Genomic DNA, 26,980 nt, shown 5'->3' with positions numbered 1-26,980 from the left:
AAGGCACTTCTAGACTAAATGAACGTGCAAACGTATAATTATTGTGAAGGCATTAACAGTAGAATTAAATTCCAATGCAAGCACCCGGTGTACTCTTCCTCCTTAGTCCCTCCTGCCTTGGCAACAGAAACCAAAGGCATCCTATAGGCTCACTGGCAGCGGCAGTGCCCCTGCCATTGGCGAGAATTGCCTTCAATCCAGGCAGGAGGGGGCCGGGATACGGGACTCTATGGCTGAAGAACACAGGGGCGAAGGGAGAGCTGCGATTCAGTCCCGTGTCTTATTATAAAGGATGGGGGATCGCTACACCATGTCCACTGGCGTGCCGGGAGGTGAGCGCTGGTTCAATCTCAGCGCATTGCATCTCCGTGGTAGCAGCGCCGCAACCGCATTCCTGTCAGATCTGGACATGTGAACCGAGTCCAAGATTTAAAAAAAAAAAACTAAAACAAGGAGAGTGCAGCAGATTCCAATTAAAAGAGATTATTGGATTGGCTGCAACAGATTATAGCTTGTTTCATTCCACTACATAGGATTTGGGAAAGGTGTGCAACATTCTCAGTGTTTTTCAGCCGATCTTCACAGAAAAGGCAAACGAGGTAAGATCTGTTTTTCATTCATTCATTAAATATGCGTTTACTGCTTTGGTGTATTGTATTACAGAAGTGCGTACTCGTTGGAGATACTCTGCAGATCGTATTGCTGCAGCATGAAGGTGTGAAACGGGGATGTCACCTGCCTTCAATTAACGGATCTGATTTTCACTGACATGCACGGGTGTGCGTCTCGGTTTGTTATTTCTACGTCCATTTTGAAAGCTTTTGCGTGCTGTGAATAAACCGAAGTGGGTCTCTGAACACATGAAGTGTGACTTTGGTCCTAAAATCGACCTGTCACGGTTTGAAATCCGTCTGGTCGTTTGCTGCACAGTCAGGCGGAATAACGCCACTGTCTTAGCGGAATGGTCTGTTTTCATGCGCTTCAGAAATCAAGGATTTCACGAGCTGATATATTACCCATTCATGCCAAATAAAAATATTTCAGGATACGGTTATGATTATGATTTTTATGAATTATGATTGTTAAAGAGAGCTGTCGACTTGTTATGCGACCTAGACGCATTTTGGATGTGCGATGTGCTGAATTTGCGACCCTGGATATCGGCATGAAACTAGTTAAATGTGACCCACTTTTTTTAATTATTGTAGGACAAATGCTAATTAACCAGTGCGCTCTCGCTCGATACGGAACAGTCGCGTACATTCATAAGGAGTATTTTAATCGTATTTTAAAAACCCAAAGATGCAGCTGTTACACATCGCAGCGAGGTCTGAAACATGCATGATCGATTCTGCATATGATGCTTTGATGAAACATACATGTACGCTAACACAGGACTGATATTACGGTCTCAGGCCATCAGCATCAGCAGTGATCGGAGGATGCTGTCGTTGGTATGTATCAGCAGCACCACGGAGAGCTGGGTGCCGTGATAAACACAAATACCCCATCGGGGGGTGTTTATTAATGACCTCTTGACCACCTTGCCCCCTGCAGATATCGTATGTGCTTGGCTGTGCGATGCCACCTCTAATATGACGATTTGAATTCCCGTCGGGTCCGTCCGTTTTCGGTGACCGCTTCGCTTTACGGTTGGACAGCCGAGGTCTTTCCGAGCCTAACAAGGCGAGCTCTGGGGTGCAATGCGGACCGTAGAGACCAGAACCCAACACTGTATATTCACATTTAAAATACAATAGAAATACGGGGTCGTATTTTTCTAAAATGTATGACCCAGAACTGCAAAATAACGTTGATCTCCGTAACGCCAACAGTATTCCTCTTGGGGAAACGGAATTTGCACAGACAAGCAGGTCAGGGCAGTGTTTCAGTTGACGGTTTCTATTAACAGAAACGAAGAGACCCGAGCAGAGATTAGCCATCGTGAGTATTACGTTAGATTTCGGCATTTTCTCGGTAGGTCGTACGTCTTGAGATGGCTGCATTCTGTTACGTTCGTGAATTCGCCAGGAAAACTTCCCATTATCTGCGGCAGGTCTTGACGATGACAATTTTTTTTTCTTGTTTAAATGTGGGTTCTTGAAAAATTAGAACCCTCTTTGACTTCACATCCCATTGCCAAGACGGAGAACCCCGCATGAGAAACCCGACTTCAGTCACACAAACTTATAATCTAACGGGAAGAACAGGCAAGCTGATGACCATACAGCTCAAAATAATTGTAACATGTCCAGCATGAGCAGGTTCATCATTCTGTACATCTGTCGGTACCCAGAGGTTGTCTTTTCCAAGTAGGTATGTGCACATCCTAGCATTTCCAGAACAAACCTAAATCAACAGGCAAGTGGGATTTTGTACAGCTAGTTTTTTTAAAAAAAATTAATTAAGGATATTTCCAGTGATCTGGCTCTTCTAAGAGACGTCTCAGCTGCAACACTGACATACAACAGCTGCCTGAAAGATTCCTTCTGTAGCAACGTGTCGCTTCTTAGCACGGCTACACTGTACAAAGCTGAAAATCAAAGCATGTCAGGTGTTGTTTCAGAAAGACTTAGGAAACTGCATTCCATCTTCTTTTACTGACTGGATGGTGTCTTATGTTTCCACGTTTGCCAAACAAGGATTTCCTATTTTATAAGACACGGAGATATACTTATTGAGGCAGACAGTTTATACAATATGCCCTGCAGATTTTCAGAATGCATGTTATACTGCACATAGGAACCTGAATTATTTGACTGCTGTTGCTATTATTCAGGCAGGATAGAGAATGGAATTATGCATGGATTTGAACTCTTTCTCTTTTCAACCAACTCATCTTTCTTGTTGCCTTAATCGTATCATAAGATCTACAGTCATGTTCTGTAGAGAGCACCAAAGGCATGGTTGTTTTTTTTTTTCTGTCCGCAAAACTTAAAATATCTGATGGATAAGGGGATTTGGCTTGGATCAATTGCCTTCAAAAGCCTAATTATTACATGAATAAAACTCCATCCAAGATCTATTCTATAATCCTTTGATATACAAAGTTTGAATTTTTTGGAAATAACACAAATAGTCAAGCCTGTTCTTGACTAATTAAAATATGATGATGGCAGATTACTGGTCTCCATTCACATGCCCAAGTTTCCATGTGTCAGATGTATAAAAAAGGGTTAAATGGAGAGAGAACTGCAGCCGTTCTGTGCTGTAGCACCCTGAGTCAGTAAGGCTGAGTGATGTCAGTCATTCTCTGGCCTGGATTCGCCTCCTGTACTGTTCTTGGTCTCCGAGATGGCTTTGAGGCGGTTTCCCAGCCAGGTCCCCTGTGGTGCACTCAGAAACTGCAGATTGATCACAGTAACCTTCAGTCCATTGCTCTGAACAATTTGAAGGAGGCTGGCTTTCAAATTATAAATATAATACCCAGTGGAATCTTAATGCACAAACTGAAGGACTGCCAAAAGAGGTTATCAGACTCATGTTTGTTTTGCTTGTCGTGCTTTTTTTTGTTTTTTTGGGCCATAAACAATTCTTCAGCGTCAGCATTATTATTCCCAGACCTGTCTTGAGCTGAGCAGTCCCTTGGCATGGAGACTCCCCTCATACTGTGTGGCTGTGATCATGGGTGGAATTGTAGAACGTGCAGTCGTCTGCGCGGTAGTGATGAATTGGCTTGGCCAGTTGGACCCTAACGTTTGCCTGTAGATCTCATCTACAAGAATTTACCATTCATCCACCATTATTTTCTAACCTCTTCATCCAATTCTGGATCATGGTGGAGACGCAGCCTATGCAGGCAAGCAACGGGAACAACACATCCTGGACAGGATGCCAGTCCATTGCAGGAATTTAACATTCATTAACTGCACTAAAAGGCATCCATCACTGTTGGTTCACATCCTACATTTTGTACAATTTGAGCATAATGATATTTAATCCTTGTGCACTTTCAGGTCAGCGTAATATGATTTTCAATCAGTAGCGTCTGTTCCTAATAGTGCTCTAATGATAAACTGAGATAAACAATAATGAGGTTAGGTCTGTCCCAGAGATTAGTACCTTGCAATTCACATTCACTACCAGTAGCCTCACATCCTGATGTTTTACAGATAACCAAGCATTCTACATTGTGGCAAATCAAAGATACGTGGCAGTCTTAAAGCCAACAGAACTTGCAATTACATCTAATTGCACATGTATATGTCACTGTAGGACAGTCCTAGGGAACAGCATGGTGGGGCAGTGGTGAGCATTGCTGTCTTGCAGCTCTGGGGCCCTTGGATTGATTCCCAGGATGCAATCTGCATGCAGTTCGTTTTTCTCGTGTTTGCATACATTTCCTCCAGGTGCTCCAGTTTTCCCCCAACAGCCCAAAGACATACCAGTAGGTTAACTGGCTGGGTTTGTCTGCCCTGTGAGGGGCTGGCATCCCATCCAGAGTGTACCCTGCCCTGTGCCCATTCCTTGCCAGGACAGGCTCCGACTCCCCCATGACCCTGAATTGGAAGAAGCAGTTAGAAAATGGATGAATGTTCACTCCTTTGTGAAAAATCAGATGGTTGTGTCAGTGGGTCACTTTAGTATAACACCTTTTTTGAAGTCAGCACAAGACTGCAAGAGAAATTCATGCCATGCACCAACAAGGCCCATGTGCTTTTACTGAATACACAACTAAATCATTTACCCTCAGAGAGCACCAGTAAAATATTGATCCTACTATTGGTTTTCAGTACATTAATTAACCTTAGTGTGCAGAGCAAACCCTTTCTCAGCATGAGCACTTATCTTTAATATGCATCAGCATGGATTCTTTTGTTTCAAGAAATTGGAATAGAAACTTTGCTTCAAAGACTGATCTTCCACCATTAGGGAAAATAAAATCTCAAAGTCGAAGTCTGTTTTGCGTTATGAATTACTCTTTCAGCTTGCCTTGCAAGAGCAGTAAGATCTCTTTCATCCCACCCCACTTGCACAAACACTAGCCAAGATAGCACTTAATGGGAAAATCCCTTAATGAGTCAAGGCTGCAGTATTTCAATGGATTTTTAAATGTAACAATGAGAATCCTCATTATAGCGATCTAGGAGCCAGATTGCTTTTCATGTCAATGTGGATGATGGGACGGGATCGAGCTGTGCTTTGAAACGGTGCCATGGGATATCCTATTTAACATTTAATTGGCAAAAGAGTGCTTTTTATAGCTGGGGGCAACGCATCCCAGGGGACAATCCTGAAACACTCTCTCAACAGGGAATAGGAGCACTTAGATGAAATCTGGTGCACTTCAAAAATGAGCATTCCTCAGAGGATCTTGGTAAACTGTTTGGTACCAATAATCTCGCAGCATGTTCTGTGGAAACAAGGTTCACTAGACAGTCAATATTTATAGTCTAGGGAGGATAGATACAAGAAGCAGTCGGGGGTCAGGGGGATGTTTCTGTCCAGGCAGCTCTGAGATCTGACTGTCTCGCTGCACTGCATTAATAACAATGAGCCTAAGGAATCAGACAGGCGATACGAGGAGAGACACAGCCAAAACAGGTAATGAAGAAAATGATTGCTGCAAGCTTGAATGGGTCGGGCCCTAAAAGTTGCTTAAATGTTTTCTCTGTTTTGACAATTGGAACACTGCTATTCAAAAAATGTTTCCAGAAATTGCTGGTAGGGATTAGGGCTTTTTTCAGGTGGTCCCTGGTTCAAACCCTGGCTTTACTACAGAGCTTTATTTGTTCCTTCACATACAGAAGCTTCCTATGGTGCGGTACATGTCTGTATGGGAGAAATTGGCTCTCATTTCAGTGCCTTTTCATTCCATGTCACTGTTTTTCTTGTCTAAAGCCCAATGAGGAGACCTTCACTCTGCTCAGAGTTTGTTTTGTATGCAGCTCTGAATATTATTAATAATTTAGGGACATCTTTTCTGTGGCTTTTAAATAATGAATAAAGCTGGAGCACGGGTTGTAGGAAGCTGCAGTGAATGAGAGAAGAGGCTGGGAAGACATTTTCTGAAATGGCACACAGTGACTGACAGGTCTCTTCAGTGCCATGCAGAACTGTATGCATTGGTCTCTGTCTGAGAGGGGCTTTGCTGTGAGGGGACTGTGCATAAAATATTTACAGTACAGATAACATGCAACCTTAAAATTGCAGAGTAGCTTAAGCAGCAAGGCTGTTCCAGCATTCACAGACTGCTACTGAATGTCTGCAACCTGACCACCAGCTGGTCATTGCCTACCCATGCAATATGCCTGAATAAAGGCCAAACAATCTGGCACAAAAGGCATGCACAGGAAGGGTCTTATAATCAAATGAGTTGCATGAATTGAATCAGGTCAGAAACCAGGTCTACTGTGCGTCTGCATCTTGTTGCTGGTTGTCAAAGCTACACCTTTGCAAACTTTTATGATAATATGCATAGTCTACATTGTCAAAGGCAATACCCTCACTTCCTTCAAGAAACAGTTGGAGTACCAAAAAATACAAGATGAGCTGCAAGGGTATACAAGAGAGGAAGCTGTTCTCATGTTCTTATTTTGGTAGTTCAAAGGTTTGTAAGAGGATACAGAACCAACATTGTGCCAGTCTAAACTGCAGCTAACATCTTACACTTTCCAGTCAGAAATACCAGATTAATGCCAGAGGGTGATGTTGTAGAGATGTGGAACTGGTTGCAATTGGAGAAAAGGATTCTTTAAAACATTCTTTATCCTACAGCCAGTGATCACAAGGGCATCTCAATTTCTAGATTGTTTAAATCTCCGGAGTCTAGTTTTAAGGTAACTGAATCTTGGAATGGAGCTCTTTACACCCTCACTAGTTATTAACTTGCACATCTTGCATCCACCCAGGTGGAACCTGCATGTGTCTCAGGCCACCTGAGTGAAAGGAAGAGTGCAGGAGAGGGAAGGAGAGCCACGTTCAGATGCTTTAGTATCCGTCTTGAGTGCGAGCCTCCGTGCAAAATCCTTCTATACCCATCGATACCTGGTCAGTCTAATAGAGCAGGCTCCCTGATTTCATTGTATCCTGTAGCACTGTTCTACAGCCAGGAGATCACCAGTTCCAATCCAGGCTGTGCCACGTGTTTTGATTGAATTGCAGAGATTGGGCTGGGACAGGGTTAAGGGGAGGTCATTGATCTGCCACTGAGCAGAGACTCCAGGGGCTAATCAGACATAATATCAAGTATATTGGTGACAGATAAGCTCAATAGACATTGGTAGAGTATTTGCAAGTGTCTCTTCAATTTGTACAGATCTATATATTGTGCTGAATATTAAATGCTCTTTTTTTCTACTAACTGATAAAAGAAAATGATCCCAATTGTGCACTAAACAAAAAAGTGCGATAATGTAGTATCTGTAACAGAAATACAATTCTGCTGTTCTGATAAAGTGAAATTTAAAACCAGAGCTCGGGATCTTCAAGGTAAATTTCTCCCATCAGGATTCAGGATCTTGATGTTCTGAACTTGAACTGTTGGGAACATTCTGTAAAAATAAAGTAGTTTGACAGAGCACCCAGTCAGTAATTAGCAGTTATGTGGGATGACAGAAGTATTGTACCAGTTGTAGTATCCTATGGAGAGCCATGTAAACTGAACACTTCAGGAGGCACATTTGTCCGTTGTCAAGGTAATTGAAAAAAATGAAGTCAACATGGTACAATTACAGATTCCATTGAACAACTTGACAATTTAATAATGGACTTCAAAGTGCAAGGCTCTGCATTTCAAAATATCCCCTCACTCCCAGTGGGAGGATTGGGTTGCTGAACAGTAATGTCTGTTTATGCATCTTGAAAGCATTTCAGGTGTCCAGGCATACGCCTGGCATATCTACAGGCCCCTCTCTCTGCACTGCATTAGTAACACTGACCCCAGCAACTCAGATGGGTGATGCGAGGAGAGACGCAGCCAAAACAGGTAATGAATAAAACAATTAGCACATGCTTGAATCTGATCAAAAACAGTAACTGAGTTGGTTGTGTCCAACCTGGCATCTGAAGTTTTCTGCATGCTTCCTTTATAGCCTGTAAATTTATGAAAAAGTGAAGTGCTATTTTGTAAGAGGTAGACTCTTATGATGGCAAATTAATTTTTTGGGTGGTCAGATTTATCCATCCTTTAGTGGTACATAATATCCCTGGGCATTTCTCAAAAAGTGTACGGGTGTTACCCTGGTGTCCTGGCCAAATTTCCCCCTGGCCTTTACCCATCAATGCCTCCTAATAATCCCCATCTCTGAACTGACCTCATCACTCTGCTCTCCTCCCCACTGAGCGCTGGTGTGTGGGGAGTATACTGGAGCACGCTGGCTGTCGTCGCATCATCCAGGTGGGGCTACACACTGGGGGTGGTGGAGGGGATCCCCATTACCTGTAAACCACTTTGAGTGGAGTGTCCAGAAAAGCGCTATATAATGATTCCTTACACTTATAATCTGCACTGCTTGAAGCAGAAATTAAACACTGGTAAACATTAGATATACACAACGAAATATTTTTCCTCTAACCTTGTAGAGTGATTGAATACAGCGTAGACATATGTATGTTATACCATTGCATATCTTGGAGGACTGTGAGGTTTTCTTCTAGGAAGGAAGTAAATGTTTTAGAAAGGAAAGAGCTGGAAGAGGAAAACCAAATAAAGAAAACAACTTGACATCATCAATGACTGGAAAAATATGTAAGAAATATGGAGGCGTAGAGCAGAGCATGTTATGTAATGACTAACGTCTTTGACAGCCTCCAATCTGTTACGCAAATGGCATTTCTACATACTGTATTCAGTGCGTATGACATAGAACACTATTCTGAGACTGCTGGGGTATACGATGAGGCATTAATCTACGTAGTTTATTTGGCACAGTTGCCAGAGCTCTTATTTGGGTAGGGTTGTATTAATTCCGCTTGAAACTGATTTTTCCTATAAAGACAGTAGTTCTTTGTTCTGTTTTGTACGTTTGCTGCTTGCTATAAAATATTGATTGAAGACTAAGCCTGGCTTTGAAACCTTCTGCATAAAAAGTTCTGTCTCCTCTTGGGCTGCACTCTGACGGTTGCACAGGCATCTTTAATGGGTCTAGACTCCAGTTAAGATCAAACAACTCCAGTTTCGACTCAATAAGGCTGTTAAGAGCACAGTGGAATAAAAATGAGAATTGTGACATCATAATAACATCACTGTATTAACCCTTTACAATTTCTTGCATTAGGAATTATCTTTTCGCATATCCATAAGGACTGAGACTGAATAGGACTGGGAGATTAACTGATTTCTGGGTAGTTTGTTCTATTATAATGAATATTTTAGGGGGGCAAGTGTGTATGTATGGAGTGGTGGTTGTATTTGTCTTGTTCAAAATTACAGGCACTTATTCTGTTTAAGTATTGCTTAAAATCATGGGTTTGAACAGATCCAGGCACTAAAAGAACCAAATACAACAGAACAACTTTATGTACAAAATGCATCCAACCAGAACAAATATACAATGAATACCACGGACCAGAACAAATATACACTGGAATACCACAGACGAGTTTAACACTATTTAAATATATCCCATTACGTTTGTAAGCTTGTAATGGACTGAGCTTCTCTTTGTAGGTCAGACAGAAAAACCCGTATAAGGATCTCTGCAAAGCTCTCGTCTAATCGACAGGACTGTCACTCTCCTCCCAGCCCAGAGGAAGTTCTCTGCTTGTGAAGGGATGAGTGGGGCAGGGGAGTGAGCAGAGATGAATACTGTCACTCCACGGGACTGGGAGACGCACATACTTTTGATCTGCTCTAAAAGCAGCTTGCGCGCCTTTAGAAACATTCAGGTTGTAGATGCAGTTGTTCAAAACAAATTTGAAACATTTGCAATTTGGGAAGGAGTTGAGTGGTATAGTTCTTTGTTTACCTGCCAAGTCCTCTGTATTACGTGGAGACATTTCACTCCCTCCCCCAGCAAAGACAGTGCTGAGAGCTGATTTAAAGACACAGTGCTGTTATGGATTACTGAACTGCTAATACTTTAGATGTTTGGCCGACGGCTGTCTAGTTCATCCTGAGCTTAATGTAGACAATTCACAGTGCGCTACAACCAGGAAGGATGTGTGGTGGGGAAAAAAACCCTTTCCACTCCCTAATCTACTATTGAAACAAGCAAATAGTGCCTGTCTGCCTGCATTAAATATAATAAATTGTGGTTTAATGTAATAAGCGGTCTTATTTATAAAGCACTATCCTAAACCCAAGGACCTTGTACATAATAAAAAATAAAACGAGAATCTACGAGAAGCTGTAAGATACTCATACATAGTCCCCAGTAAAAACGTTAATTTTAAATTTAGATTTAAAAAAATCAGTGTCTTAGGAAGGACCTTCCATAAAAAGGGAGCAGTGACAGAAAACACACAGTCACGAAGGAGTTCAGAAGTGTGTGATGCAGCCCCATTATTCAGAGCAGTAACAAAACCACCATATTGAATATGTGACTTTACAGGCAACGAACAAAGTGATTTAAGAGCAGAAGTAATGAGATGCCAATATCTGGTGTGAGGTAGAAGTCCAGTTGTAGAATTCTAGATATCAAGCCTTGATGTTATGAATGCATGACTCAATCACTCGGCATCAGCCATCGAGAGAAATTGCCTAACGCGGCTAATATTTTTAAAATAAAAAAAAGAGGATCAAATAAAACTCCCAAATTCTGGACACCTGAATGGGACAGCCATCCACCCTCGCTGTGAAACTCTCCATCTTTTCCAGCTGACATTTGCTGCCCACCAGTACAACTTCTGTTTTGTCACAATGTTTTGCTTTCAGAAATTCAATATCAACCATGGTGTTCATGGAAATACCTGCTGCACAACTTGTACTCATTTGTTCGTGCGTCATATGACCGTGACTAGTGAGCAGGAAGGGCCGCTTCACGTCATGATTGGTGCAAACTCACAATCTCGCCCGTGGCGAAACCAGGGGTTTGCAACAACGTGGTGACTTACAGTACATTCACAAAGTTCACGCTGTTGGGCTTAATTAGGAATTGGTGATTTTTTTCAATGCTAATTAATTTTTGTTACCGGGATTTAATAACGGGTCTGAGAAATTGGGACTGCAGTTCCGCTTAAGTACAGAAAACGCATCTTCTACCGTTCTCCCCGGTGGTTTCAGTAGCTCAAAGCCGGCTGGGTTAAAGTGTCTTGAGCGAGGAAATGCCTGTGTTTGCAGGTGCACACCATGCTGACGAGCATCACCGAAGGGATCCTCTGCTGCCTGACCGGGAAGTCCGCCAACGTGGTGGTGCCCATCGAGAGCTCGGAGCCCAGCGACGGCTACGAGTTTGTGGAGGTCAAGCCGGGGAGGGTGCTGAGGGTCAGGCACATTGTCCCGGAGAGGGGGCCTGTCCCGGAGGAGGAGCTGTCCGCGCCGGAGCCCGGGCGGGGAGGCCGCGTGCACTGCAAGCGCAAGATCACCGTCTACCGCAACGGGCAGCTGGTCATCGAGAACCTGGGCGACGTGGTGCGCTCCGAGATCCTGCACTGCCAGAACGGCAACACCGAGCCCAGCAGCACCGTGGAGGTGGAGCTCTCCGACTACAACAGCGCCGCCACCTCCGCCCTCGCCCCCGAGCCCAAAGCCGCCGCCGCCACCGCCGCCACCCCCGGGCCTCAGCGGCGGCGCCGGCGCAAGCCCAAGCGAACGGTGGCGATCGACTGCGAGCGCAAGATCTCCAGCTGCAAGGGCACGCACGCGGACGTGGCGCTGTTCTTCATCCACGGCGTGGGCGGCTCGCTGGACATCTGGGGCAGCCAGCTAGACTTCTTCTCCCGCCTGGGGTACGAGGTCATTGCCCCCGATCTCGCTGGCCACGGGGCCAGCTCTGCGCCCCAGATTGCTGCCGCCTACACCTTCTACGCGCTGGCCGAGGACATGCGCGCCCTCTTCAAGCGCTACGCCCGCCGCCGAAACATCCTCATTGGACACTCCTATGGGTTAGTGTGTCGATGGGCCGCGTGTGCCTCACGGTGTTGGATTTATGTGTACTGTCCCGTGTGTAAGATACTGCTGAGAGAAAATCTGCTCTTCTAAGAGTCTTCCCATCTTCTCGATTTACACCGGCTTTTTTTAGGATGATCCTTACGACTTTGTCGATCTTGTTCCAGGGTGTCGTTCTGCACCTTCCTGGCCCATGAGTATCCAGAGCAGGTCCACAAGGTGGTGATGATCAACGGGGGAGGGCCCACAGCGCTGGAGCCCAGCCTGTGCTCCATCTTCAACCTCCCCACCTGCGTACTCCACTGCCTGTCCCCGTGCTTGGCCTGGAGCTTCCTGAAGTAAGAGACAAATCCGTCCCATTTGTTCCACCTGGATTCCCAGTTCTGGTCCTGGTGACCACACACCCACTGGTTTTCAATGCAATCATCCTTAATTAGGTAATTGAAGCTTTATGTGATGTAAGATGTTACTTCATCTGAATATTTACATTTTGCTTCTAGTCACACTTTTGGGATTTTATTGCACTTACAGAATACAACAGTTAAAGCTCCAACTTATTAAGTCAATGAAGGGTTTGATTGTGTATCTAAGAGCCTGTCCTTAAATTAAAACCAACAGGTGTGTGAGTCACCAGAAACAGGCCTGGAAACCACTGATCTCGATAAAAGGAAAAATACGTGTACCTTTTCCGTAAAGATGAGGCCCCCCAGGCAAAGCAAATGACTGAGACTGGCGAAGAATACAAGGTGTTGCTCTGTTTCAGAGCGGGGTTTGCCCGTCAAGGTGCCAAGGAGAAACAGCTGCTCAAGGAGGGCAATGCCTTCAACGTTTCATCTTTCGTGCTGCGGGCCATGATGAGTGGGCAGTACTGGCCGGAGGGCGATGAGGTTTACCATGCTGAGCTCACTGTGCCCATCCTGTTGGTGCATGGCATGCATGACAAGTTTGTGCCCATTGAGGAGGATCAGCGCATGGCAGAGGTAGGAAACCATGTGCCATTTGTGTATGAGATTTCTAACATACGCTTCATCAAACAGTTTTGGAATCACGGTTCTTAAGACATGTATGGCCAATATTCTATGTGCTGTGGATGTCAAACCACATGTAAAACAAAGGTTAAAATAAGATTACAATATCCCTTCTTATACAGTACATCAGACACTGAGTTTAGCAAGCCGTAGTTTATAAATGCTTTAGCAGATGGTCTTGCATTCACACAATAAAATATTGAATGTCATTAAACAATGTGAATATTATGAACAGGGTTCTGTATTTTGCAATGGAAGCAATGTTTGGAAAAGGAATCTTTTGGGGTTCTCGCGTCATTGTTAAATTCTTTTGAGTTTTACTTTGTTTCTCTCTGAAAACTAAAGACATGCAGCAGACTGGCTGTGTTTTCACTCACCTGCCTCACTGTCCCTTGCAGATCCTCCTGATCGCTTTCCTGAAGGTGATCGATGAGGGCAGTCACATGGTGATGATGGAGTGTCCCGAGACTGTCAACACCCTTCTGCACGAGTTCTTCCTGTGGGAGCCCGATCTCCCTCCCAGTGAATCCCCGCCCAGCCAGGACAATACCCCACCCCTGGACAACACGTCTCCTCCCACCACCGACAAGAACCCACCCCCTCCAGAGAGCCAGAAACAGAACAAGTAACCAATGGGAGCCTTTTTTTTGCAACCAAAGTGAACCAATTCAAAGGCTTGTCCCAAGGCTGGCTGCAGTGGGCACTGTCTTCCCACAGGCTGAAAGCTATTTTTAAGGAGGCAAGGGGGCCACTAGGGGCTCCAAGCTTGAGCTGGACCAGGCATCTGGACCTTGAAGTGCTCAGCAAAGAAAGGAGGAACTTGCGAGAATCGGAGGAAATTAGGAATGGTAAAAGTCAAGGCAGCTATGGAGATGATGGTTTGCTTGTTCTATACCACACATCCCAAAGACCTTTTTTTGCCACTGGATCATGTCTTTCCTTCCAGAGTGAACTAGAGTTCAAATAGAAGGACTGCTGTCCTTAAGGACCATGCAAATATTTTCCAAGTCATCGGCGAACAAGTTTAGCTTTTTTTCGGGCCTCTCCTCTGTGAAGAGGAATACAATCACCTCCGCTATATTAAACAGGTGTATGTAGTTTTACAAAGGGCCAGATCAAAGGGGCAGATGTGACCTCTTCTGTTGGCTTATAAATGTTTTCTTCTGCAGGTTACACAGCTTACTAATATTCCATCTCCCCCCCCAAAAGCAGCAGTCTCACAACATGCAAGAAGGAAGGCACATGTCAATACGTTGAATATTGTCAAATATGTTTGTCTATTTTTTTATTATTATTAGCAGAACAGGAGACAGACCAATCCAACTACTCAGGCCACCCTGCCTGCTCTTAAGAAAACACAATCCTGCCCAGCACACAGCAAATAAACTACTTATTGCTCGGGAACAGTAAGTTAATCTCTACTGCCCCACACCCGTTGCTGATAAACCACTAGCTAAGCCAGCCAGCCCACCCTAATTCTGCACCCTTTTCAATGTCAGAATGGATTTCAGTGACTCGATGACTAGGCACGCGTATGTCTTAACCTCAGTCCGTGTCGTTTTCTAATTGAAAGGAACAGTGCAGAAAGTTTCGATAACAGCCTTGAATTCAAGGTGTAAAGTTCTAAACACTATTTAAAATAAATTCTTCCCATGGAGATCACTGACACTTGCGACTTTCACAAGACACTAGTTCAAGGTAGAACAGGGGGCTCACAACCCAAGATCATAGGGTCCGTGAGCTGTGATTCATTTTCTGTCTCTTGAAATGAACAGCTGAAGGCTGTGAATAAGGGGTACACTGATCCAGGTTGAATCCTAACTGGATCACTTTAAAACTCCTCTTTAGTAAAGACCTACTAAGGACTTAAGGCTAGGCAGAAAACTAGCTGAAGTCCAGAAACAGAAGACTGGACTTGAGACCCTCGAGCTATAAAAATACCCAAAGATCGGTGCCATGGGGAAAGTCATCATCACTGTTCCAAATTCAATTGTCCGACAATCAACCTGGGTAACAAATACTGCACAGCAGAAACAGGAAAAGAGTTAAATTTGCCTCAATGCATTAACCTGTGAATGCACATGGTCCACGTGGGGCTTGGAAAGGCATTGCTGACGAAGAGTCAAGTGTGTTGATGCAGAAATAAGAGACAAGCAGATCTTTCCTCCTCGGCTTGTTCCTGAAACGGAAGAGCTTTGCAAAAACGAGAAGCTAAAAATATTCGTAAAAAAACAATCTGTGTTGTTTGTGGTTCAAGATGTTTTATATTAAAAATATATATAATAACCACATATGTAATCCTACAGGGGACACTAGAAACACTATCTACTTGAACATTATTTAACGAGACCGAGTTATAGTTCCTTCTCCAGAAAAAACCTCTAAACCTTTTATCTCAAGACTGCTGTCCTAATAACGTTTCCCTAACCACCCACTAATGACAAAAAAGTGTCAGTCCCTGTACCAATTATTTTTTAATAACCAGATAAATGGAATGGCCACTCCTGCTGGATTATGTGACAGGTCTTTCATTTTGTTTTCTAATTATAACTCTTTCCCACTTCAACTGCCAAACAACCAAAGCATCTACTACTAACATTTGGGCACCTTGCCGAACATACTCACTGTATCCAAAATTCAAGGTAACTTTGTCGCCATACAAAAAAAACAATTCACAGTAATACATACACAAGTCCTTATGTACCAAATTCATTTAACTCCTTAAGGAAATTCTATGCACTTGCAGGGAAAACACCTGCTTTCTGTACAGGACTGAACCTGCCTGGGCAAGCCCAACCTTGTGCATGTAGATTAATTTCTGGTGTCCCTTGTGTGTGTCTTATAATGGATCATTGTGTTAAGCAATGTCAGTGTACTGTACTGTATATAGCTTTGCTTTTACCTCCATGTATCCTGTAGCTCCTCTAACTTCCATTACGGACAGGCAGCGGGCAGTGAGTTCTTTCAGGAGCCCCTCCTGTCCTTTAGACTGTTATTCAAGCAGCCAGTGAGGATAAACAACTCTGCCATGCTTCACAGACGTGTAGACAGCCACCTGGGTTTCTTCAAGCTACAGTGTACTTTTAGACTAGTGAAAGCAATACGTCATATTACAACACGAATTAACCAAAGCTACACTTCAAAACAGTGTCCCTTTGAGGTGTGATCAGCATTTCATTGACAGATTTCCATCTTCTCCCCTACAGAGACCTTCACAAAGAGTATAAAGCACAGCATTTAGGCTCAGTGCAGTAGGAGTTGGACTTGGGATGGGTTACACGATTCTGAATGGACTGATTTAGCCAAAAGCAGCTAGAATAGGTAGCTTGTCCCTGGTCCAAAGGTTCACAAAGCTGTATTTAAACAACTAAACAATGCTGTGGATTTTTGTGGTACAGTGGAATCAGCAATAAGTGTTTAGGAGATCCAATATATTGACAATCAAAAGATACAGCTGAGAGAAAAATTAAGCAAAATAAATTAGGGAATTATGCTGATGGTTGAAACGGCAATTCATATTTCAAAAGAATATTTAATTTAAAACAGGAAGTGAATTTTAAAATTCTCACATTACTGCCATAAAAAATGGCATAAGGCTCAACATCTGTGAGTGTACTGTATTCAATTAACTATCTGACAGACATGGCCAGTTAAGGATCTCTGTGGCTTCTTTTGTAAAAACAAGTTTAATCGGCTGGGCTTTAATTCTACACTAAATGCATGTTCCAGTCAACATTCTGAAGCCTTCTGACTGGCAACATCCACAGCCTGAAAAAGAAATTTTTTTCTTCAGACAAGATTGAACTGTAATCCGTGCATCTCATTAGGAATCAGTAGATCCCTAGATTCCAATTTGAACAATTAGATTTGAAAAATCTGTAAAATCTGAACCACCTCACTTCCTACTGTTGTAAGGTTATCTGGTCTTCTATCAAGGATGGGTTTTATATGGAATATTTCATCAGCCCAATGTATACTTACAAAGTGGGTTCAAGGAGCTCCGATTTAACTAGTGAGTCCTCACAATATATTGTCTCATAATGAGAAATTGTGACTGTTTTAGTAAGGAGGAAGCACAAGCTGTTCATTGCATAGTTAAAAGTCTGATCCTGGGTGGCGTGAGCAGTATCGTTATGGACCTTCGGTCCAAAATTGATATAATGACCTCCCACCAAAATTATTTTCTTCTTGAATGTTTCAAGCCTATAAAAAAAACATTGCCCATAGTAATATTAACAAAACACAGCACTTTAGGTCACGAAAGGACATTTTTTACAAAGTTTAACTCCATTCAGAAATTGTAGAACATAAAAAGGGACAATTGGTCAATTTTGACCTGTTCATTAATTATTGCAATCCATAACTCAAGATTAAAAAAACAAGGCCTACAATCTACTGTCAAGATTCCCCCTCCTAAACTAGATCCCACTTCATGTACAAGAAATGCTCTTTTGACATATGGCAACATTTTATATAACATCACAAGCTGTCTAACAGCGATACGAGATGAGAACACTAGGTATTACAAATTGTTACAATTGAAAATTAAGTTTTAAAGTCTTGTCACATCCTGCTTCCAAGGACTGTTTTGCATCACTGTGTAATAATCATGACTTTTAAAACCAGCAGCAGCTCAATCACGGAAAACTGTGGACACGATTCGTCAGAATCCAGAACGAAAAGGACCTGAAAACCTGCTGGTTCCTTTATTGGTTAAACTGGGTGTTTTAAAGAGACAATCTTGATCAGATCCATGTACAGTGCACACCTCTGCTTCTCCTTAACCCAGTGTTTCCCAATCCTGGTGACCCAAATACCTGCTGGTTTTCATTCCATCCCACCTTAATTAGATAGCCACAGACTTAATGGGTCTAAAAAGTTGCTTCATCGGAATAGATGCATTTTGTTTCTGATCACAAGCTTGGGATTTTATTTCACTTACAAAACAACATTTAAAGCTCTACCATGTTTAAGAGATGGAAACAAACAGTTCAGATTAACCTCATTATTAAGACAATGTGGAGTTTGATTGTGTGACTGAACCAACAGTGTAACTGAACTAAAACCAACAGGTGTGTGGGTCACCAGGACCAGGACTGGGAGCCAGTGTCTTAACCTTTACAATCGATCAGTACCACAGTGTGGCACCTCCATGTGGTTAAAAAATGTAAATGTTGGTAGCAGCTAATCATAAAGACTGTCTTCAAAACACTTGCGTTTAAAGATATGCTGGCTCTGCCAGCAGTTTAAGAACAAAAGACAACTCATTATACAATGTGACGTGCAATAGTGCCATTTCCAGCAGTGAAATAAAGCATATATTCTCATTCTGTGTGCTGGTGTGTCGAAAAATGAACCAACAACACAGCTCAGTTTTGATTTTTTTTTCCCCCCAATATGAACATCACTAGAGAAAAGCATAACAGCACATGTACTAAGAAAAATAAAAGAGAAAAGTCCAGTTTCATAATGCTTATACACTTCATGGCTCAACGAAACAGCTAGTATCCAGAACAAGTCAGCACCGTTAAATCCTAGGTCTGTGTTGATCAGTCTATTAAAAACGGATGATTCCAGGATATCATCATCATCATCAGCTACACAGTGCTTTTGAAGTTGAGAAAGTATTTTTTTTCAGTACACCCTTCATTCATTTCCCAAGTTCAATGCTCTCTGACTCTACCATCCCTCTGACTTCACCAGTTACAGATAAGTGCTCATCTCAGCCAGGTGTCAGCAAGGTAGCAGGGGGTGTCCTGGGGGGGTCAGACAGATACCTGCTCTCCCCTGTTCATTAATTTTCAGCAACGCTGACTCAGGCCCCAGCAATCCAGGTGTCTTCCTGCAGGCAGAGGCTGGGGGGGAAGGGGGGGTATGGGAGACTCCAGCTCACCAGGTGTGCCCCCCCGCCCCAGATGCTCACCTGCCCACGCGGAGATCGGCGGGGCGCAGCTGCCTCTCGCCCTCGGCCAGGAAGATCTGCATGGTGCGGTGCAGCAGGCGCACGCCCAGGTCACGCCTGCGTTTCATGGGCCACGTCGCCACCACCCCATAATAGTCTCCCCGCTTCTGATTGGTCAGCATCTTCAACCCTGGCACAGAGGACAGAGCTCTCAGAACCGGCACCATGGGAAAGGAAATAGAGGAGGAGGGAGGGGAATCATACTTCCTGTGCAGCAATCGCAAAGAACATCTGCAAACTGGAACATCAAAATTATTTATAAAGGAAGTATTAACAGAACATTTGTTCTAACATTTCATTCTACCTGAAGGAGAAACCAAACAGTGCATAATGATGGAATATGGCCAGGGTGAGTGTGTAAAATGCTTTATAAAAGCATGTCTCATGTCTACAGTATATGGACAAATAGATATCTTTATAGCATTACAAATGTGGGATTATGACTGAATGCTTCTAAATCACAACTCCTGCCAAAACAGACTGCTTTAGAATCAGTTTAAAGGGATGCAACATGACTAAACTTAAACACTGAAAACCAGAGGCACCAAGGACTTCAGCTTGGCCAGTTAAATTCACGTGGGGAAAGATTTCGAAACACTGTGCGCAGCGGACGAAAGGCAGGAAAACGGCCTCCCTCACCGATGGCGTCCACCATGCAGGCCTCGCGGGTATAAGCCTCCACTGGGATGACGTTCTGGAAGCAGTGCAGGGAGATCACGCCCTGCCCGGTGGCCCAGACCTGGAGGATGTGCTGCACCTTGGAGCAAAGCTTCTGCAGGAGCGAAACAGGAAGCCGGGAGCCGTCGAGACTCGGCTATCACAAAGATATCGCGATCTGTGGCACACAATTTACCCCATTCCCCCCACCCCCAAAATTGACATGGCTGGAGAGGGCGGTCTGGAAAGCACACAGATATATTTTCCTCAAATTAAAAGGGTAATGGTCATTAGCATGACAAAGTGAGCATTAACCAGTCATTAACGTAGAATTAGAATGCGCAAGAAAAACATCCTGCAGAGATCAGGCTGCTTAAATCATCTCAGTAACACAATCAGGCTGAACTAGGAGTCTGTCTGAACTTCCTCGGGGCTCCTGGCTGTGAGCCGAGACAAAGACAATCGTCATTTCCGAAGAGGATGGGTATGTGCTGATAAACAACTGGCAATTTGAAAGGCATCAAAAGTTCTACAAAACGCAACACAAAGGGGTTTGCACGGTTTCTTTCACCTTGGACAAAGCCAGTGCTCTGCTACAAACTTCCAAGTCAGAATAGGATCATTTACGGTGGTGGAGCTGCTCGCTGGTGCTTCCGTTTCGAAGAGCTGCGCGGGTCTCACCTTGGACGTCTTGTCTCCCCTGTAGTAATCCAGCGCCTCGTACAGGTGGCTGTAGGGCCGGGAGCGCTTGCCCTTGCCCACGTAGAAGATGGCGCTGACGAAGACCCGGAAGCACTCCGCGGGGCTCAGCGAGGGGCTGCGTGCCGGCAGGTTCTTTGTCACCCTGACAGGAAGGGGAGGAGTCAGGGCTCGTGTGGAGCTGCAGCGTGCAAATGGAGCAGGAGCACATGCAGCTGATGTGTGGTGAGCGTTCTGGCGCACTATGGCTGCCGTCGCATCATCCAGGTGGATGCTGCACATTGGTGGTGGTGGAGGGGAGTCCCCATTACCTGTAAAGCGCTTTGAGTGGAGTGTCCAGAATAGCACTATATAAGTGTAAGCAATTATTATTAATTATTATTACACCTCTCCTTTACAGTGATGGCCGCTGAGGAGACACCATGGTTTAATACTCTTAAGAACAAGGCCTGCAGAGCTGTCTGTGCTCAACAATGCTAGCCCAGACAGACGATCCTCCCTGCCTCCTTACAAAACAAACCGTGCCTCTGATAGCTGTAAAATACTGCTTATCTGGGGGGGTTGGGGCAGGAAGACACAAGCTCTTTGCTTCTGTCAATTCAACAGATCTGGAAGAAAACCCATTTGTTCCAGAAGAGCTACAAGAGGTCATTAACTCACACGGGTGCAACACAAGCCTTCTGCAGTGACCTGAAGAGGAGAGGTCAGGAAATGATAAGAGTGGAGCCCAAATCAATGAAATGATCAAGCGATTGTTTATCCGTGACGTCTGTTAGCATCAGAAACGAGCATTCTTGTCTATACCCAGAGAAAGAGGAAATACTTTTGGTCTTCAAGTCAGCTAGCTCGGATAAATGAACGAGCCACCCCAAAAGCACACTAACCTCGGGTCCAGCAGCAAGTAATTGAAACTGGACTTGACCACCCCCTCTCGCCACTTCCTGTTCTGGTCAGGCTGGTCGAACTGCTGACAGAGGGCCAGTTCATCTGCATGGCACTCAGGCAGCTGGAAGGTGTGCAGGCTGACGGCCAGCTCTTGGCTGTAGCCTGCAAATATACGTGAGCATTAATTGGCAGACCCACGCATTATTTACACACAATGGGAAAAAAGACCCATTACATAAGTGGCTTTAATAGTTTTGGTTGTGCAATGACGACATTTGAAAAACACAAAAATAACGTAATTTTCTGAATTTTGGACCTCCTGCAGCTTTTTATAGGAAAGCTGCAGATTTCCCCACGAATAAATAGCAAATAAAAATGTGTCTATTGCACTTAAAATACAGTATTTACTTGCCTGAAAAAGAAATATAACTGAGATCTTACCTGGGTTATTCTTGGGTTGCCTCACATAGCTGTCACTCTTCAAACGTTTCAGCTGCTGCAAATACAGAGGTCGGGTGGTTTTATTGATGGGACCAGGGTCCTCTCCCAGTTCTTTGAGCCTGCGGCGAAGCTCTCTGTCCGACAGGCCACGAATCTCAGTGGAGACCTCGTTTTGGGGCAGGCGGTTCTCCTTATCCTTGGTTGGGCTGGCCTGAAAGGATCTCCAGTTGTATAACACCGTGTCTTCACTGGTGGTTGTATCGCACTCGGCCTCACTGGAGATTAGGGTGCTGTTGGCTGTAGGAGGCACATGGCACTCTATCAACGTGTGGCCCTGCTCTGTATCAGTGTAGAGGTACTCTATGGGCTCATCTGCATCAACCATCAGGGGCCGCCCCCCTGGAGTATAGGAGAGATCCGCCAGTCTCTCAGCTTGGTGACGTGCAGAGAGCCGACTGATGCTGTACCTGGGGGTGTAACCAGAGCCTGGTGTTAATGGTGCCCTCCTCTGCGTCTCTGGGGATTTGTGACTGGACAAAAACGCCATCTGCTTCTCTGTTGACGAAGTATGCTTCACTTGAGGGTTGCTGGAATCCAGGTCACCAGTCATGCAAGACTGCTGCCTTTGACACCTCTCTGTAGGACGCGGACGTTCATCTGCTACCCACCATCCATCCCGACCGAGTCCTGACTTGACCCCCTCTCCACCTGAACTCGAGAGATCATCAGTCATGAAATCCTCTGCCCCTGGAAGCACTTCAGGAGCCGTCTCCTCCTGAGGACCCGATGAACAGCCATTAGTGCTCTTTCCAAGAATCACAGTGTCCACAAGACTGCCCGAGAGAATCACAGTGTCCGCAAGACTGCCCGAGAGAATCACAGTGTCTGCCTGACTGACCCCTCGATCCAAACTGCTCGGATTTCCTTCACCCACTGGAGTGTTGGTCTGACAATCTTGGGTGCTTTGAAGTGCAGCGACTAGGAGACTGTCCTCTTTCCCATCAGTCACAGAACAAGACCTGGGGCCGCCTTTGGCAGCTGCGCTATCGTCGTGCCTCTTGGGGTTGCGGCGACAAAGCCGCACAGGTATGGGTAAGGTGTCGTCAAAAAGGGAGGAGGATGAAGGGGAGGCACTGGAGCTGCTGTTGGTCCTGAGGAAACAGCGGCTCTGTCTGGACTTGGTCCTCCCCGTTACGAAGGGGCTTGGCACTAGGGGGCGCTCTTCCTCTGCTGCAGGGAGGGCTTTGCTTGCAGAGCAAAGCCTCGGAGAGATCAGGTCATCCCTCGTCGGCTCATTGCCCTTCCCTGGGCAACTGTGTCTTTCAACTTCGGTTGGGTCTGCGGAGGTAGTGTCTGCAATGCCTTCCTGTACCCCAGCTCCATGGTCACGCAGGGGAATTTTAGAGGATAACATCCAGGCGTTCAGCATTGCCCTCAAAGCTGCCTCCTCCTGGTCGAGGATAGGAGAGGTTATGCTCCTCTGAACAGGAACAGTTGCCATAGTGGGGCTGCACGGGCTCTGACCCAACTCATAAACCACCGATCCATTACCCAACAAACAACTCTCATTGGAGTTTCCCTGCCTGCTTACTTCCTGAAGCGATGGAGATTTACTTAGTGTATTTCCCAACTCTGCTGAAGTGGTCTTTAGCTCTGAAAAGGAGCTTGGTGCAATCTCCTGACGGGGGGCCCCTCGAGGATTTCTGTCCTGTGCCGTGTCCGTGTCCTGCTCCTCTTCTACTGAAGCCAGCCTGTGGTGGAAGGAGGCCTCCACTGCACTAGTGTAGGGCTCACTATCGCAGCTGCTGTACTGACTGCTGCTGCTGCAGCTGGAGCTGGAGTTGCGAGGTGGTGGGGGCTGAACAGGAGGCACCGGTTCCACCTCCTCTGGCTCTCCGCCTTCCTCCTCTCCAGCCGAGGGCCAGAATCCCACCTGCGTCTTATCCAGATCAGCGCCGGCACTGTCCGAGCCTCGGGAAAACACAAAGACGTGATCCGGAGAGGTCACATCGATCCCCTGAGAGCTCAAGACGTTTGCCAAGCGGTCCGCGTCCAGGAATTCCGGGTATTCCGAGGGATCAAAAGTAACGTCGGCCATGGGACGGCCTTCCTCAGCTGCGGGCCGCAGGGGAGACGTCGGGGCGGACGCAGGGAAATACTCGTTCACCTGCTTGAAACTCACACTTTTCCGGCTTGCACGGCGGCTAGCGCACACGGGTGTGTCCACAGGCTCGGGACTGCGAGACGGGGGTTCCGACGAGCCCTCTGGAAACGAGCACAGCTCCCCTTCCTGGGGCTGGAGCGAACAAGCGGAGAGAGGAACGTGCTCCTGCAGCACTGGCAGGATCTCACCGAGGGCTCTTCCACCTGCCGTTGAAATCCGAGTGTGGCTCCAGTCCTGGCTGAAAGGCCCACGCAGCTGGGAAAAGTCAGGCTGTCCCGATAGACGACACCCACCCCCCCAGCTGGGTCTGGTGGAAATTGCCGACAGGTTCAGACAACTAGAATCACGCAAGGACCTCCGAGTGCTACTTAGTGGTCCATCACCACAGTCGCTGAGCAAAGACAGGTTGTGGCTCATAGATGTGCAGTTGTCCCCAATAGGGAAACTGTCTCTGCTGGTTTCACCGTCATAAAAAGCTGCAAGGGATAAGAATAAAAAGATCAGACCAAGGAAACAAAGAGGTATGATTTGTAGTAAAACTTCTTCTGAATGCAATTCAAGAAACTCTTACAGTATTCATATCTGAGCAGGTCTTCCTTTTCTGGCTGCAACAGACTGTAAGACTGGTACTCCTGCAGAAGCTGGGCGCACTTTCGGTTGTCCTGCTGCTTGGCCAGGTCAGCAGCCCTGTTCCCATCCTGTAGAGAAACAGACCTGCTCTCAGGACACAGAACTGTCTCCTTCATAACTACTACTCAAAGCAGCTCAACAATGAGGGACAAAGGTTAATTATCAAAAAACACAAGTCTGTAGCAAACCAGAGCAGGACCAAAAGAGAAAGCAAACACACTATCAAGGTCTAACCCCTTATTGCATGCCGCATGCATGTTCAGCTTAAGTGGAAATACTGCTCTAGTAAATTTAATCATATGAAGGTTATAAGACTGGTGCTTACCTGGTCTTTAAGACTGGGGTCTCCTCCGTTCTGCAGCAGAAGCCTGAGATTCTGGTAGCAACCCCATAGTGCAGCTATATGCAAGGGTGTCAGGTCATCCACAGACCTGTGAGACAACCTGCCTTCATTCACATTTTTCTACAGCAAGAACCACAGGAAACAACACACATATCTGTAATAATGATCGAAACCCCCAAGGTTTTCAATGGCCAGAGACTCAAGAGCTCCACAGGGGGATGCAACCCGGTGCTGGGGCTCAAAAATATCAAAAGCCAAGAGCCAGGGACCAGCACATAGCTTCCTAGACTCATGGAACCTCAGAAGGTTCCCCCGTGGAGCCCTGGTGAAAAACAGGATTCCCAAAGGCCTGCTGTCCAAGAATGAGACACTCTTCCTCCACGATAACAGGGGAGGATGTAGCCAGAGACACAAACAGATGGGAATCTAGCAACCTATAACAGGACAAGCCTGCCAGGCTCTGAGGTGAGAAGGGCAGAGCTGGGCTCCTGGCCTTGGACTTTGTTAGATGTTCAATGCAGAGGTGAAGTGCTAAACTTGGCTACATTCAGGCTGGAAGGGAACTGACTCCGGCGAAAAACTTGCGGTCCCTCAAAAAAAAAAAAACAGTTTGTCCAGCAAATGCATCTTGTGTATCTGAAAACACGGATCCAGGCCCTGAAATGAGCATGCACCAAAACGTAAAAACACATTACTTTTAAAGGACAAGAAACCGGCTTGCAATACATGCAATACTGACACGCAATAAATGAAATGGAAGACTACTGCGTGCAAAGACACAGAAAACGATATAAAGGAAAGGTCCCATGGACAAAAAGGCACACTTTCATTTCTCCGTTCATGAGCGCAGAACGCGAACCTTTCGCGAACGGGAGGCAGGTTGTGGCTGGACCGGGGCAGGGCTCACCTGACGTTGGGGTCGGCGCCGTGCTGCAGGAGGAGCCTCAGGCAGCGGATCCGCTTCTCCGTCTCCTTCCCGGAGGCCAGGTGCACAGCGGCCGCCCCCTTCTGCAGGACCAGGCTGGGGTCGGCCCCCTGCACGAGCAGCGCCTCCACCTGCCTGGGCACAGCACAGCACAGCCGGTCAGGGATCTGCCACCCCTCCCGGACAGAGCCCCTGCTCTAATCGGAGCTACACTACAGCTCCAAGACTGGTCAGAGAGCAGAGCCTGAACAAGTCCATCCGTTTTCAAACCACTTCTTCCAATCCAGGGTCCCTGCTTTCACCCAGTTTTAATATATTATTTAATACTAATCCATTATACTATTGCATACTTAATGTATTGCTATTTGATACCAATACGCTATTTAAGACGTTTCCTTTGGGAACATGTCTAGACTTGTCTGTTTTACAACACAAGGCATGCACGCCATCAAAACGTCTCGCAACTTTTTCCCCCAAAACATCAGACAACCGAACGCAGATCAAAGCTCTGAACACAGTTCTGAAGTGGTTCCTTTCTTGTGGCGCCCGGGAACCTTGAACTGGGTTCGGCTGCCACAAAAAAAAATACAGCTAACTCATCCGAACCCTGCGGGAGCTGAACACAGTCTCAGTAAAAGCGGAGAGAAACTTCACGTTAACTTTTTTTTTTGCAGCGACGCGATTTGATTTGTTGTTGTTTTTTCTTGGCGTGTTTTTTGTTTTTCTTTACTGGCTAATGCTTTTACTACCCGCAAAACGACGATTATTATTGCACGATGGAAATTGCACGAAAAACGGAACACAATTTCGTTCCTACAAGCATGCATACAAAAGCATGCAACTTAAGGGTGCTTACAGTGTTTACCTGGCTTCTATAGCAGTATGTAGAAAACATACGCGGTTTACATGCAACACTGCTGTACTACGCGTACCAATTAGTGTAGTCTTACCTAGGATCTCCAACATTCACGGCCTTACACAGCCGCTCGGCCAATTCTTCGTGATTGAAACTCATGGCCGGGCTCTTGCACGTTCGTTCAGCCTCATTTTACATTTTTTTGTGCGTGGTTGCTGCCTTGTTCAGCTTCATGAGCGAAGCCTTAAAAAAGTATCGGTGTTGTCTTTACACTGTTTATATCTGCAAGTGTCGCCGTTCTTCATTTCCGAGCCCGGGCCATCTTCCTAATCACTTTGTTATTGAACTTCCCTCCCTCGCCGCCTCCTTCCTGTGCGTTTCGCACAGAGTGACCGTGTTCC

At 45.5% G+C, this 26,980-nt stretch overlaps 2 protein-coding genes across 2 annotated transcripts; one reads left to right on the top strand and one right to left on the bottom strand.

Moving 5' to 3' along the window:
* The first annotated feature begins 249 nt into the window (after positions 1-249).
* On the top strand, positions 250-18,344 carry abhd8b (abhydrolase domain containing 8b). Its single transcript, XM_006639970.3, has 5 exons — positions 250-599; positions 11,222-11,985; positions 12,157-12,327; positions 12,753-12,969; positions 13,416-18,344. The coding sequence occupies exons 2-5, from the start codon at positions 11,231-11,233 to the stop codon at positions 13,644-13,646; spliced, it is 1,374 nt and encodes a 457-aa protein (XP_006640033.2). The 5' UTR covers positions 250-599; positions 11,222-11,230; the 3' UTR covers positions 13,647-18,344.
* LOC107079681 (uncharacterized) lies at positions 17,707-26,980 on the bottom strand. Its single transcript, XM_015365600.2, has 9 exons — positions 26,674-26,980; positions 25,706-25,858; positions 24,781-24,886; positions 24,397-24,523; positions 21,662-24,301; positions 21,220-21,382; positions 20,318-20,480; positions 19,619-19,751; positions 17,707-19,109 (listed from the first exon to the last, which is right to left on the bottom strand). Exons 1-9 carry the CDS (start codon positions 26,736-26,738, stop codon positions 18,937-18,939), a joined length of 3,723 nt encoding a protein of 1,240 aa, XP_015221086.2. The 5' UTR covers positions 26,739-26,980; the 3' UTR covers positions 17,707-18,936.

The sequence above is a fragment of the Lepisosteus oculatus genome, chromosome 29, assembly GCF_040954835.1.
Source record: "Lepisosteus oculatus isolate fLepOcu1 chromosome 29, fLepOcu1.hap2, whole genome shotgun sequence".
NCBI classification, from domain to species: Eukaryota; Metazoa; Chordata; class Actinopteri; order Semionotiformes; family Lepisosteidae; genus Lepisosteus; species Lepisosteus oculatus.
The sequence above is the reverse complement of the archived record's forward strand: the minus strand, read 5'-3'. Positions and strand labels throughout refer to the sequence as shown.

Excerpts from the sequence above, each read along its gene's own strand:
- abhd8b (XM_006639970.3), top strand. The coding sequence starts at position 11,231 with ATGCTGACGAGCATCACCGAAGGGATCCTCTGCTGCCTGACCGGGAAG. Across the intron at positions 12,328-12,752 it reads TTGGCCTGGAGCTTCCTGAA|AGCGGGGTTTGCCCGTCAAG; the intron begins GTAAGAGACAAA and ends GCTCTGTTTCAG. Across the intron at positions 12,970-13,415 it reads AGGATCAGCGCATGGCAGAG|ATCCTCCTGATCGCTTTCCT; the intron begins GTAGGAAACCAT and ends TGTCCCTTGCAG.
- LOC107079681 (XM_015365600.2), bottom strand. The coding sequence starts at position 26,738 with ATGAGTTTCAATCACGAAGAATTGGCCGAGCGGCTGTGTAAGGCCGTG. Across the intron at positions 24,887-25,705 it reads GGCGCCGACCCCAACGTCAG|GTCTGTGGATGACCTGACAC; the intron begins GTGAGCCCTGCC and ends GTTGTCTCACAG. Across the intron at positions 20,481-21,219 it reads TACTTGCTGCTGGACCCGAG|GGTGACAAAGAACCTGCCGG; the intron begins GTTAGTGTGCTT and ends CCTTCCTGTCAG.